Source organism: Lichenostomus cassidix, chromosome 3 (assembly GCF_008360975.1).
Source record: "Lichenostomus cassidix isolate B80296 chromosome 3, HeHo_3.0, whole genome shotgun sequence".
NCBI classification, from domain to species: Eukaryota; Metazoa; Chordata; class Aves; order Passeriformes; family Meliphagidae; genus Lichenostomus; species Lichenostomus cassidix.
This window is the reverse complement of record NC_139483.1, coordinates 29,212,874-29,227,429: the sequence shown is the minus strand read 5'-3', so window position 1 is coordinate 29,227,429 and position 14,556 is coordinate 29,212,874. Positions and strand designations below refer to the sequence as shown.

General features: G+C 35.7%; 1 protein-coding gene across 2 annotated transcripts in view; it reads right to left on the bottom strand.

The window, feature by feature from the left end:
- BTBD9 (BTB domain containing 9) overlaps positions 1–14,556 on the bottom strand; it is a 108,547-nt gene that overhangs the window by 91,801 nt on the left and 2,190 nt on the right. For both annotated transcript variants that reach the window (XM_085055085.1, XM_085055086.1), the window contains exons 3-7: positions 9,450–9,660; positions 8,524–8,887; positions 6,655–6,919; positions 4,668–4,887; positions 779–898 (exon numbers count right to left, since the gene is read on the bottom strand). In XM_085055085.1, coding sequence (XP_084911211.1) covers positions 779–898; positions 4,668–4,887; positions 6,655–6,919; positions 8,524–8,887; positions 9,450–9,660 — 1,180 coding nt within the window. The remainder of the gene's footprint in view (positions 1–778; positions 899–4,667; positions 4,888–6,654; positions 6,920–8,523; positions 8,888–9,449; positions 9,661–14,556) is intronic.

Here is a 14,556-nt window from a genome sequence, read left to right as displayed (position 1 = left end):
TTTTCCTAATATCCACCCTAAACATCCCGACACAGCTTCAGGCCATTCCCTCAGGTCCTGTCACTGTCACCACAGGGAAGAGATCAGTGTCTGCCCCTCCTCTTCCCCTCATGAGGAAGTTGTAACTGCAGTGAGGTCTCCCCTCAGTCTCCTCTTCTCCAGGCTGAACAGACCAAGGGACCTCAGCCACTCCTCATACAGCTTCCCCTCAAGGCCCTTCACCAGCTTCATTGCCCTGCTTTGGATGCTCTCTAATAGTTGAATATCTTTCTTATATTGTGGCACCCAAAACTGCACACAGGACTCAAGGTGAAACTGCACCACTGCAGAGCAGAGTGGAACAATCACCTCCTTAACATAAGGCATTCCTCAAAGTTCCTCTGTCCTAACTTTCCCCTTTCTCTCTTTCACAACTATTTAAAGCAGTGCATCAGTAGAAAACATTTAATACATAAAAATACATTTACAAGTTCTTTAGTAAGTATTTAAGTGCATTATAAAAAGTGGGTATGACTCAAAAAAAAAAAAGAGGAGATATGTAGAGATGGAAAAGCCAGAAAACCAGAGCTTTCAAACTGGACACCTGCATTTTATCAACTATATTAATGTTAATATTAATAAAGCATCCACTAAGATAAACAACTTTTTAGCATAGCTGATGAAAGTTGTGACAGAATACATTCTCAGAAACACATAATGAAGTAGCAAAATCCAGCAACCTATCCTGGTATCTACATCCTTTAATGTCAGCCATTGTGTATTACACTGATGAACTTACCTGCAGACTCGGGCAGGAAAATACAGGTTCTGCCAGGACCGACAGAGGTATTTAGAATGATCAATAACCCGAATCCAGTCCAACTCATCCATGGACACCTCAATGTAGTAGGAATAAGACCTATGGATTGTCAAAAAACATCGGTTAGAATACAAGTCGACAAATTTTAGGTATTAAATTTTACACTGTGTTCTGGATTTTCAGTTGTGTTCAAAAGAAGGCTGATTGTTCTTACCCAGATCCCTATCTTCAAAGCAGCTTTGAAAATAAATTCTCACACAGTTTAGATGCATTTTCAGAATGATTTAAAACATCCTAACACCCACAATTTACAGTCATTAGATGAGACTACAATGCATAAAAAAACGAAATGGAGACTTTTGACTCAGTCATAAAAATAATCACTTGTATTCCTTCTGTGGGGAATAAAATGAAACCACCAGTGATACAGTATTATTTCTATTGCCAAATCAAGGAAGAAAAAATAAAAAACAATTAGTAGAACAAAGCAAAACTTTGTTCTACTTGAAAAAAGCAAATTTACTTTATGACCATTTTCACTGATGCTGTTCTTCACTTCTGATCCTTTTGGATCTTTATGATACATCATTGAGCCTGTCACTACTTCCTTACACACTCTGAAATTACCTTATGAAAAATAAAAAAGCCACTAGCAGAATCTGTGTCTTCCTCTTACTTATCAGTTATGTTTATCTTATAGTTTGCTGTTAAGAGAAAGCAAGCCCAAACTAGAACTTAAAAGCCCCAGCTAATCCTCTATTATACCTTTCGCCACTTGAGCAGCACATCACTGAATATATGTTTCAGAGTATTTTCTGTCTCCTACTATACTAGTCTCCAACATTCACAGGCATTTCAACAGCACCATGTTAGCACTTAACATCCTTTCACACTGATTTCTGAAGAGGAGTTGCTCTTCCAGAGTTCTACACAATTTCTTGTTAAATGTTAATGCCTTTGTTAATATTTCAAATTTTCCTGTGGACTTCAGAAAGTATGCATGAAAAGTGATATTATTTTAAAATCCTTAAAATGTTAGATTGTTGTTAATACCAATTTATGCACTTGGAAAGGTAAGGCTGAGTCTTTAAATGTCAATTGCATAACCAGCTTTCACATTCACACCAATCAGATGTGTAATATTCATAACCCACACAAATACACTGTGTTTTAGCAGCATTACTATTACTAACCTAAGTGTATTCGACCAAACTAGGCTCCAACGTTTTAGAGTTTGAGCAGCTTGGATACAAAAGTTATTGAAAGTCCTCTGTGCCCTGAGAATTTAGAGATTCTCACATCATCATTGCTCAGCTAACACATATTTGTAACCAATACACAACATGCTACCTTTGGGTTTCTGAAGGTATCAAACAAAGAAGTATTACCTGAAAAATGCAGTACCATTATCATACACAACAGTGTGCCTTTTACTTTCTTCTAAGGCTGAACAGCATCTTTTTTGCAGAGGCAGTTTGGACAGCTACCCCCCTTAGTACTTTCACAGCTCACATTCGGCTGTTAACACCTCTGAACCAGAGGTGTAAAACACCGGTTAGATCATGTTTGGTTCTGTTAAACATATCCCATAAATCAGAGCTTCACAGAAACAGTTAAAATGAACAGAGTCGTTTAAAAAATTGTTCAACAAGAAGCAATCATGCTGTACAGGTGCTAAAACACTTCTTCAGAAGACATTACTCATGTATCCCATGAGAAAGATCAGGTAAGTGGGCAGCAATTGTTAGACAAAGACTGTAGAGAGGAAAAGACCTCTGCAAAAAGCAAGGACAATCTCAGAGCATGTTCCTTAAGGTCTTGGCTGGTAAATTTCTGCACACCTCTCTAGCCAAACTCTTCTCAAGTTCAACTACCCCACTGTGAATTGTTTTTCTAATATTTAATATGAATTTGTCTTGTTGCTTGTGTCCACTGTGCGTTGCACTCTGAGCACACAGCTGCAAGAGAATTCTGTCCCTGTATTCTCTACAGTCTTCCACAGAATAGGTGAGGAGAGGCACAAATTCTCCCTTCCTAAATCTGCTTATCTTAAAACAGCAGATTCTCATCTGCTCAAGCCTTCATCATCTTGGTGTCTGCTGAACTCAATCCAGAAGGTTACTATCTTATACTGAGGAGCCCACAAATGGACCAAGTACTCCAAATGCCTCCATTTCCATTTATCTAAGACAGCTGAGTTACTGGAGGGGAAGAAACTTGACAATTCATAGAATCAGAGAATCAGAATATTCTGAATTAGAGAGGACACCCCAGGGTCATCGAAGTCTAATTCCTGGCCCCGCACAGGACAGACAGCGCTAATTCCAGTACTATACCTATTAGGAAGCAAAGGAAAGCCCAAGAGCAAACTTTCCACAGAAATTAGGATGATTTGAAAAAAATTAAAAAATTTAAAAATCAGGATGACACAGAAACTAGATCCTAAATCACTGAGCCCTCAGTATTTTAAGAAGACAAAAATCTCTAGAGTAGAGGTCCATCTTGTCTCATATTCTGCCAGCAACAGTAGTTTGTTCTACAAATTTCAGATGAAGGGCACAGGACAACAATCAACAGATAACTTTGTAAGAAATTGTCCAAGGAGAACATTTTTTCCCTGAGTTTCAGGAGCTGCCTATTTATGCCTTGGAGATGAGGGGCATTTTACCAGCTATACAAGTTCCCTAAAAATTGCTAGAGAACTCACTATTCATAGATCTCTAACACTATTTTTATAAAGTTGGTTGATAATTGGTTCAACAATTTGGTTGATCTTCTGGCACAACTAGTATAATATTATATGAAGCAATTCCTTATACCTTCAAAGTTTCACTTTTTGATCTTTACAAAAGAAACAGAGGTGAAAAAAATTTCAGTTGAACTGAAGCAGAAGAACTTATTTGAAACAGTTAAATAGCTAAAAATTAATGAAATTTGTTTTGAATCATGAGTAACTAGCTCATAATTAAAAGCAAATTTAAATTCACAAAAAAAACACCACCCTAAATAAAACTGTTATATACCCTGTTATAAAATAGCATGGCTTAGCTAAAAAAGTAAAGTGCAACTTCTGCAATTCTAAACTATTAGTCTGGAAATAAAATAAAATTAATCCTTTATCAGAAAGGTAATGAGGTATATAATAAATGTATAAGTAGCTTGTTTTATTGTTTTTAATAGCTTATGAATACCTGCTGAGCTGTGTACTAAATTGTAAGATCTTTGCCATGGGAAGTTACAAAATTATTAAATTTGTCAGACAAAAAGAACCTTGCAAATTTTTCTACTTAAGCAGTCTCTCAGTTGTTCAAATGTGCATACTTTGCATTTTCATACATTCCATAATAATCCAAAGTAGCTTAGTATCAACTGACTAAGGCATCTGTGATGATTCATATTTCAGCAGTCTAACCATGAAGTGGCTTCTAATACTGTAGTTAGTTGGTAATTTACATTCTAAATAAATTTTATTATCCCTGAATTACAGAATCACAGAATCATTTAGGCTTGAACAGACCTCCAAGATCAAGTCCAATCTTATTGTCTAAGTGTGTCATTTCTTAACAGTTTTGATATAACGAAAAAATTAGAATGAAAAAATTCTTTCAATGTTTGAAATGCAAATATGTAGAAAATATTTGAATATTTTAACAGTTTAACATCTCAAAATATGGTCTGGTGTGTAAGTAACCACAATTACATTTAAAAATCAGGTTGTTTTCAAATCAAACTTACAAGTGCCATCTCCAACACTATCATGCCATTTCCATAAAATGTTTTGTATAATAAAATAATATAGTTTGCACTGCTACATAACCACCAGCACAAAATGCATTACTTTCCCTTTTTATGTCACCTTGGCACCTACCGACTATCTCTGTCCCACAGGAGAATCCGTATGTGGTTGATGATTGAGGGCTGGCCTAGCTTGATTTCAATGCCGGAGCGGCAGTCATCGTTGATGGGGTGTCGAGAGAAGCCATGATCCAGGTCATAGTTCTGAGTATCGCCATCCAACAGGGCAGACTTCAGCTCTCCTTTGACAACTTGTGCTCCATACTTCATTGTTGCAATATTCTCCCCTGGTACTAAGACAAAAAGGAAATAATTGCTTAAATGTACACTCTCATACTGCAAATTAGATGTTCTGAATATCAACTCTATTAGGTCAGTCCAATGATTTATTGCTAATCTCCTTTCTTGGCCACAAACACATGATCTAGGGGAAAAATAAAAAAAGAAGAAAAAAGGGCATTACAGAAATTTAGCTTCTTCAGTTTCATTTGGTATCTCCTACATTTTTTATGGTAATAAAATTGTGATTATGTAGCAGCTATATTCTCAGTCCTCTTCATGATTTTACATAATTCTGTTGCACCTGTCAACTGATGCTTGGTTTTGGTTTGGGTTTTATTGGCTTTTTTCCCCCTAATTGAAGAACACTTAAATGTACAAGATGCGTATCAAATGCTCAAGATGCATCTTGAATTTGCAGAGTGGTGTACACAGCAGTATAGCCACACATGCTCCCTTGACAGGTATACAAGCTTCCAAGTAGTCTAGACAAGGAGTCTGGGAAGCTAAATGAACTCAAATGAAATGGGAACTTCTGGCTACTTGGGCTTTGAATTTACCATTTCACAGTAATAAGCTTGTGTCCTAGGAACACCTTCCTTCAAGCTAACTGGGGATAATGATCCCTAACTTCAGCTACAGAACAATACTCTGTGAACTACCGTCTTTAAAAGACATTTTTAACAGCCTTGTTTGACGACAGACCCTAGAAATATGATCTGAAAGCTAAATGATGAAAAGCTGCCCCAAACTTTTCAGGCAGGCTGGCAACAGAAGTATGAATTTTAACAGGGTGTTAAAAATTTGACATCTAAAGAACACAATCTGAAGTGGTAAGGGGTTGTCAATGTTTCCACAAATAGAGAAAGTTCCAAGATCCTGAATGAGTACTAAAACAACAAAGAAATTCCACTCTACAAAAAGCTGTGATTAGGAGCATATTACTGTGTAGATAAATACCCACAAAAAGAAGTCAGAAAAGACCATTTGACTTATTCAAATTTATCTTCTGCAGTACCAACAGAATCTCTTGCATGGCAAGACTTTTACAATAACCTAATATTAAACTTGTATGTTTAAATATTAATAGCTGTAACTTCTAAGGGAGAACAAAGGGAATATGCAATTCTAAGATAGTAATTTTCAGGGTTCATCATGCATGACTGAGAATACAGTGCAGGCTCTTAAAGAACATTTAACTTTATTCTTTACTGTGGGCCAAATTCTCCTTATAAATCACACATTAGATGGCTAACAATATCTTTTTAAAGCTTAAGTGTTAGATACTCTTGTTGAATTAACAGAGAGCACAGAAACAAAAGCCAAACACAAGGCTTCTTACATGTTTTAGGCTTCCATTAAAACAATTTCAGAGACTTGTTTAAACTATTTGGATAAGCATGTAAAGAGTAAGAGAAAAGTCATAAGTAGTGGAGAAATTATGAAAATATTTATGAAGTATAAAACAAGTCACCATCAACATAAAACCATTTAAACATCATGTATCTCACAGCCAACTCATTTTTATTTTCAATGGTTTTGTAAAATTTTTTATATTAAATTACTACTTCCTCTAGGAAAATGGTATTACATTCATGTTTGAGTAGTATCAGAGATACAAACCGTGAAAATAATTGACTATTATCAAGAACTAAAAATGGCATGAACATAACAAGATGTTCCATACTGTAAACCTTGTATAAAACACAGTAATAGAGGAAAACTAAAAGCATAGATTAGCCATATCCTCCAGACAACTACAGTCACTAAATGATGCTTACTTAACATGCCCCTATAGTTGAGGTCCATGTCCCGACTCTCAGAACGAATCTTAATGGCATCTAGGATGGCATCAGGTGACAACAATCCAGAAGGTCTTACAACATTCAGTAGTTCTGTTAGACTCATTAGTGGCAAACGTACTGCTTGCATGATTTCAGCATGGTTTTCCTTGGGGTTATGTTTACACCAGTTCATCAAAGCTTGGAAAATGTCCTTTTCAGGAGCTGCAAATGAGTCTCTCAGTACAATACTTAGAAGAGCAGCCTGGAAAAGAGAAAAAAGAACAAAGAATATACTCCCTAAATAAACAGAAATTGAATTTTATTTTTTAAATCTAGGGAAATTCAAGTAAGGCAAAAATTAATGGCTATTCTAACTTGTAGCTATTAAAAATTATCTCCAAAGGAGTGACTCCCTGGAATTGTAGCTTCAGTTATGCAAGAACTACAGAATCCATAACCAAAATAATAGGCAATATTACGATATCACTAGAAGAAATAAATCAGAATTGAAACGTAGAAAACTAATCAAATGAATGTAATACCATTCAGTAGTTCAAGTTTACCTTGGAATATTACAAAAGATTTGGGGACTTGGCAGTATAGTTCAAAACATTCCTTTAAATTTAGGTTGCTATAAGAACACTGATGAGAAAAAAAAGTGTTGCTTGGAATCACTTTTTTAACCATTACTAACTACTTGGGATTTTTGTCCCCTCACAATCTTTCTCTGTGTCTTTCAGTGCCAACTAAGAGCCAGCAGGTAAAAACTCCAGTAGTCTTATTCATGTAGAAAACCCACTGACTGCAAAATGAAAACAAAAATATTCAAAAAGCTTTTTGATTTTTATTTAGCTAGCAGAATAATCGGGAGTTTGCCTAGAAAAGGACAAATCTCTCATATATACCACAACTGGCTGTGCCAAAGAACTCAAAGTGAGCACTTCCAGATGAATGATGTTCGCTCCTTTCTTTACTGATAATATGCTCTTAGAGTTCAGATTGAACAAACTGTACATGACAAAGTACAGAGCCAGAGAGAAAACAACCTTTTTTCCCTACACAACAAGTACGTTACTGCACTGTCATATACTCATTCAAGGAATAGACTCTTCACAGCTTTTCCACTTAAAAAAACCCAACTCTTTAAAGAACCCCAAGTAAAGCATCATTCATACAAGGTGCTCTGCTGTTTCATGTGAACACTACTTGAAAACACTCTGTCACTATTATGCCCAGCCCTAAGATCCCCACAGAGTAAGTGGGGATTTCAACTTCATAGAACAGCCTGACTCAGTCACAAATATTTATGTATCTAACGAAAAAAACAATACACAAAAGCTCAAACCACCCTACCACACCACTGTATTCTGCAAATTCAGAACATGATGACAATCAGCAATATAAATCACAGTATTCTCCAGAATGCTTTAGTTTACACAGCAGAAAATCACCCATCATTGATGAAGCCTATATCAAGAAATTAATAGAACAAAGTATCTCCTGTCATATTCAAATCTATACTTGACTTCCCTGTGCAGCATTCACAAGCCAAATTATATCAGGAACAGATGAAATATGACAAATTAAGATTAGATTACCTGCTGCCATTTTTTAGAACACTCCATTAAATTTACTATATTTAGCTATACTGACTGGTCAATACCTAAAAAATTCAAAACAGATTGCTAAAATTTTCAGTTCAGCTTGCCTTGAACATTTCCAACTGTCGCAGTTTCACTAGCATAAAATGTTAACTATGAACTCACTTAAGTTTATATTTGGTGCCCCCATTAGCATTTCATCACAAAATTGTATATAGATTAAAATTCACAATCCTGGAGAAAAAAGTGCAAACAAAAGATATACCTTAGAAAGTGACAGGAAGCCTTCACTGGAGAGCACCTCTTGGGCATTTCTATCCATGAACATACAGCACATAAAAGTTAATTTGGGAAGAGAATAAAGACTGGCAACATCAAAAGTCATACAGACATTTTGAATATTAAGTATTGTGCAAAGATACTCAGATGTGGAATCCTCCAGTTCTGGGAATCCATATTTATGTGCTAGGCTTAGGAAGTCTAGAAGAACCTCCTCTTTCTCATCTCGCAGTGTAGCACGACCAGTGTAAATGTATTTTAACAGCATGGTAAATGCTTCTGCAGTGGTGTCCTGAAGAGGAATTTCTGCTTCAGGCTGAGATTCTCTCATTCCTCCATACAATAACGCTCTGCAAGGAAGACAGTTTAGTTTAGTTTAGTTTGTAGTTTATCCCTCTGACAAAATTCACTGGAATAAAATTACCAGGAAGTTCTATTTCAGTAAAAATGCATTTCTACTGAAAAATGCCCAGCTCTTAAAAAAAAAAAATTGGATTAGTATTATTCCTGGTTTTAAAATATATATTCTAGTCTGTATCAGCCAAACCTCAATTCCAATTCATCAAAATGAAACTTGCTAATTGAGTATATTCCATAGAAACACTCCATTCATACTCTGAGAAATCAAAACAATTTTGCAGTAGTACTTTCTTATTCTCAAGTTATCCCTCTCTTGAATTTGTGAAACTACCTTCAAAATCCAATTTAATGAAGGTCAAAAGAATAACACTGTGACATGGTATTTATCTTTCTCTATTTGGACACAATAATTTGATGTGCTGGGAAACACTCATGCAGAAAAGGTCACATTCAATGGACAGATGATTACACCCTGAAAAGTTCATAGAGAAACAATGTTTATCTTATCTGCATAAAAATTTCCTGTGAGCCTGCCAAAAAGCTTTACTTCACCTGAAATAATGGCATCTAGCAGCCAGGATCACTCTGTGTGCCGGAAAACGCTTCTTTTCCACAATAAAGGTAACGTCACTGTATTCTTCCCCGTTCATGAGAGCACCAATATGCTCTGACAGGATGTGAACGTGGTCGATCTCCCCCACGGCTGTGTAAGGGCGAAGGGGGTGGCTGTTACTCATCTTGGAGGGATGGTGATACTGGTAGCCTAAGAGACAAAGAAAACAACCACTCTTATACAAGGCAAAAATATTAAAAATGGCAAGCATGAAACTGCAATAACAAAAAAGTGACTAGTCTACATAACCATATATTACAAGAAAAATTAAACCAAGAGGTTTTCTACAGAAGTTCATTTTCAACAGGACTCAACACAGCTGGCACCAACAAAGTATTTCAGAGAATTCTGTCCCCTTGTCGTTCAGTCAACCTGTTTATTTAAAACAAAAAGCCTCTAACAAAGGGAATTAAAAATTAAACTATTTTAAAAAATGCTACCATTAGAAAATGACTTTATCTGAGTTAAAATGTATATAAATTACAAAGAAATAAATAATATGACCAGTTGAGCTTAGTCTTAACCCTCAATTCTGTACTAGAAGCAGTGACAAGTTAAAACATCTGTTTTTGCAGGATTCTAATCAACTTTTCAGAACTTGGAGAAAATAAAAAAATCAGGATAACTTTTAATAAATAACAGACAAAGCCTGTCAGAGAGAAAAGCTTTACAATGTACAATTCAATTTTCTTATACTCTCCACTGTTTTCTTGATGCCTTTTTCTTCTCTTATACAAACAAACCCCCAAAACCTCTTTGTCATAAAATTAGGGGATTGTCCACTAATGTACAATATAGATTAATTCATTAGTCATATCTTCTATGGAATTCTTTTGTTTCTTCTTAATTCACAACAGGTTTTAGCTTCTTTTCGGTTTTGGTTTATTTTGGCAACAGAGGATTTCTGTAGTCTCAACGGCAAGAGCATCCACATGCAAACTGAAGTCTTATATTGGCTTCTATTGTTATGCTTTGGTTTACTTTCCTTTAAAAAGAGGTTGGCTGTTTCAGATAATAACCATCCTTATCTTCAGAGACATCTTCCCTGCTCCAGTTAGTAGCCATTTTTCAAAATGGCAGATACTTTGTGCTGAAGAAAGATGGTGTACCACAAGAAGCAGGGAAATGATGAGGCAATTCTTTGCACACAGCTAACACACAAATCTTCCAAAGTCAAATATTCATGACAGAAATACATGTTTTCTCATAGTATTTTTACAGTAGTACCTAAAAGTGTATCTGTTTCCAGTCATTTCTACCCCAACAAAGGAAAAAAACCCAACAGATGCCCCCAATAATTAACCTGGGGTTAATTATCATTTGCACTTTAACACACATAAATGCTTAAACCAAAATCAAGATCCTGTGGAAACGCAGTTCCAAAGAACTTCAAATTAAACTTAAAAAAAAGTGATAGAAATAGAAAATAAAATTTAAGAAAAATACAGTATACTAAATCAATAATAGATCACAAACGGGAACAAACCCCCAGCTTCCCACTGGCTGTTTCTCCTACTTGAATTAGAAACTGTGTGCCCACGTAGCCACTACAGCACAGAACCAGCACACTGGCCAAGACACTGGAGGCAGCCTAACCATGGGAACACAGAATATTGTACAAACTTTCTTCTATCCTGACATGAAAGTAAATTAATTTTCATGGGTTTTTATAATAACAGACTATTTCTTCCACTTCCACTGGTTAATTTACAATTAGTTAAGACAATTTAGATTTATGCTACATATGCTTCCAGTAACATTTACTTTCTAACAAGCAAGATTAACTTAAATCAGCCCAGCAACCTCTGTACCAGCAATACCACTTATCACAACATAATTGTTTGAGACTTTATAGACAATGGTGAAATTGAAATGCCCCAAAATACAAAACTTTTTATTACACTGAGGGAGGAAGCAAAAAGATGTAGTCGTTACTCAGCTGCAATCTCAGGTCTCAGTACTCCCTGAAGACTTCCATACACTACTCTTAATTGCTGCTGTTGATCTTCATCTGCAATAGTCAGGCAACCCAACTACATGGGAATTACACATTATCAGGGAACTCTGTTTTATCTCTCTTCTGCTAGTTTAAACTTTCATTGATTAAGGAAGTTGATTTGTGATACTTCATCCATGTACAAACATTGACACATTTTAATTTTAAAATCTATTTTTAATTCCACTTTTTACTACCTTCTACTTCTTTGGTTCCTGAATCCACTCATCTCTGAAAAACAAGAACAGGTACTGTCTGAATAAAACAGAGAGACTGCAAAACTAGTGAAGACAAGGGAATGTCACCAGCAGCATATTAACTTTGCTTTCAGTAGATGTGGATGTTGTCATGTGCCAATAAGGTGAAAAGCTCAAGGGAAAGTGTTTCTATTTAAGGTTAAATAAACAAATAAAACCAAAATACCACTTCCCTCTCAAGAGTACATAAACCTCTGTCTAAACAAGAATTAGTGTATAAAATAGGGCAAAGTCTGAAGTGGGAACACTTGCTAGAAACCCAAGGATACCAGTCCTATGAACATCAAGATACTGAACAACAGCAAGCAATGAAAGCAGAAATTTAGAAATCACTCTGTGTGTAAACAGCCAGGTGAATTTATTCTGATGTTTAATGCTCTCCAAATTGCTGGGTCCATGTACTAATCTAAACCATTGCTTTCAAACACAAACATGCTGAGCACAGGAAACACAGACTCAAATGATGGCTACAAGCCTCTAGCTGAGGAGGCCTTTCAAATGCTTGAATTACCCAAAGTGCTGGGCACTGTCACCTTAACAAAACCATGTTCATGCCTCTTCTGTGCTCTGTGGGTCACACCTGTATATTGAAGAAACACTCCAACTCACCTATGGTTTACAAGTACAGACTTCCAACGAATGTTTTGTCTGTATTGTGAATTTTTCATATAAAGCAGACCAGTGACACAGTTCTGCCTTCAAAATACAGAACCTAATAATACATGAGCTCATGTCTTCCTAGACTGGAATAATTACTGGTATAAATTCAGGCAGCCCTTGAAGTGATGTGTACATTTCTTGTTTCAGGAAGTGAAACATAATAACCTCTTTAGTTGTGTCAAGTTGCTATGAGCTCACAACTTCCCTCCATAGCTAAACACATCTTTTTCTAGTTGTAATTCAAGAGTCCTATTTATGGTTTTTAAAAAAAGAGTCCTATTTATTATTTAAAAAAAAAAGATGGATGCTGCTAAAAGCTTGGGCAAAATCCTTCCTTAAGATCCCTCTGGCATCTTCTGTCATCAAACAACATCACCATTTCAGAGAATACAGGTGCTTACTCTTTCTGGCAGTCAAAGAACATGCCATTTACAAGCGTCTTGCCAGCACCATAACCTATTTCCAGGAGCTAATTAACTGCTTCAGGAGTCAGCTGCTGCAGCTTTGGCCATGACACAGAAACAAACAAATAAAACAGTCTTCTCAGTGATTTCAAGGCACCATTAGAACAGCAACAATCTGAAAAGGCATTTGTTAAGTCCTAAGGCCTACAAACCATTTCTACAACCCCACGGAAAGACATGCTATGTGGTGGCCATCTTCAACTGTGAGCATGTGAAAAATGCAGCCCAGTATTTATTACATAAGGCAGCATGCAATACTACATAATGTGTGTCATGCCTGGAGAAAAACCAACCCCTCCCCGAAGCTTTCAGTTTCCTGTATTTCTACTCAGTAATCTGTAACATGTTATAGTATACACAAATATGATCTAGAAAATGCAGCAACAACAGCAAAACAGAAATGACATTCTTACTAAACAACTCTCAGCTGCAATGAAAGATCAGAACTCAGTCTCTTCCCTCCCTCATTTAGGCTAACACTCAAGAATCCTCTGAAAAGCAGTGCTGTTTCAATGAAACATGGAAGTGTTGTTTTTATACCAGACATAGAGAAATGAATTTAAGAAATTTATGATGAGTAATTTGAAAAAAAAATTATAAAAAATTAATGAAGAATGTTTACTTAACTGATAACTCTATCAAAACTTTAGAAATAAATGCAAGTAAACAGATTATCATTAGAATTATTTTTTTTATGAAACAAGGCTGCATTATAAACACTGAGCAAATAATTTCATACCCTTGAAACACTAACTCCTTCATCATTGGTTTGTACCTAGCAACATAATGTTTTTATCAAAATTACACAAAGAGAATTTTCATGCATGTAATTCTTTTCCACTGCTCTTTTATCTGAAAATAGGAATTGGTTCTCAGTAGATTGGAAGGCACTTGAGTAGTATTTCATTTTTTTTGTCATTCATTATGTCATAAGATAGTTTGCTGTATTGTAAATAAATTCCAGCAAAATATTACTTTAGTTTCAATTTCTATTACCACCTACTCCCAGAACATGATAGGTGTAACAGTAACACTACTGCACAAACATAGCACTGGTTCAAATAATATGGTTTCTATTTACAATGGATATACATATGTCTTTTTATAAAAAATAATTTGCCCTCCCAAGTCCAGGCACAATAAACTAACATTTCAGGAAAAAAAAGTTTTCACTAAATACTTCAATTCTGTCAGAACTGTTGCTACAGTAGCTCCTTTGTACTTCTAAGTAACAATGACAATGTTGAAACTGAGTAACTATTATAAGGGGGAGGAACCCCCAAACAAGTTTTGATACTTAGTAGCCAAAAACATAACCAGAATCACCCGGTGAGACTTTATAAACACAGAATATAGAATCTCAAGTAAGTGCAATTCACAGAACTTTCAAGTCTGATCTCCAACCCTTCTGTTGTGAAAGGATTAAAAGAATAGCAGATGGTAACATTAATGGTAACTAACCACACCATCCAATGACAGCATTCTAAACAGCAATTTAGTACCAAAAAATGTTGTGACTTCAAGCATATGGGAAGTTATGCCCTGCTCATCTGCAAAAATGTTTTACATTCCGCTCAGATGCTTTCCTGCAGCAGCAGAGCAGGAATAAGTTTAGCTAAGTAAAAAGAACAATATACTAAGTGCAGATTATTTATTAACACATATATAA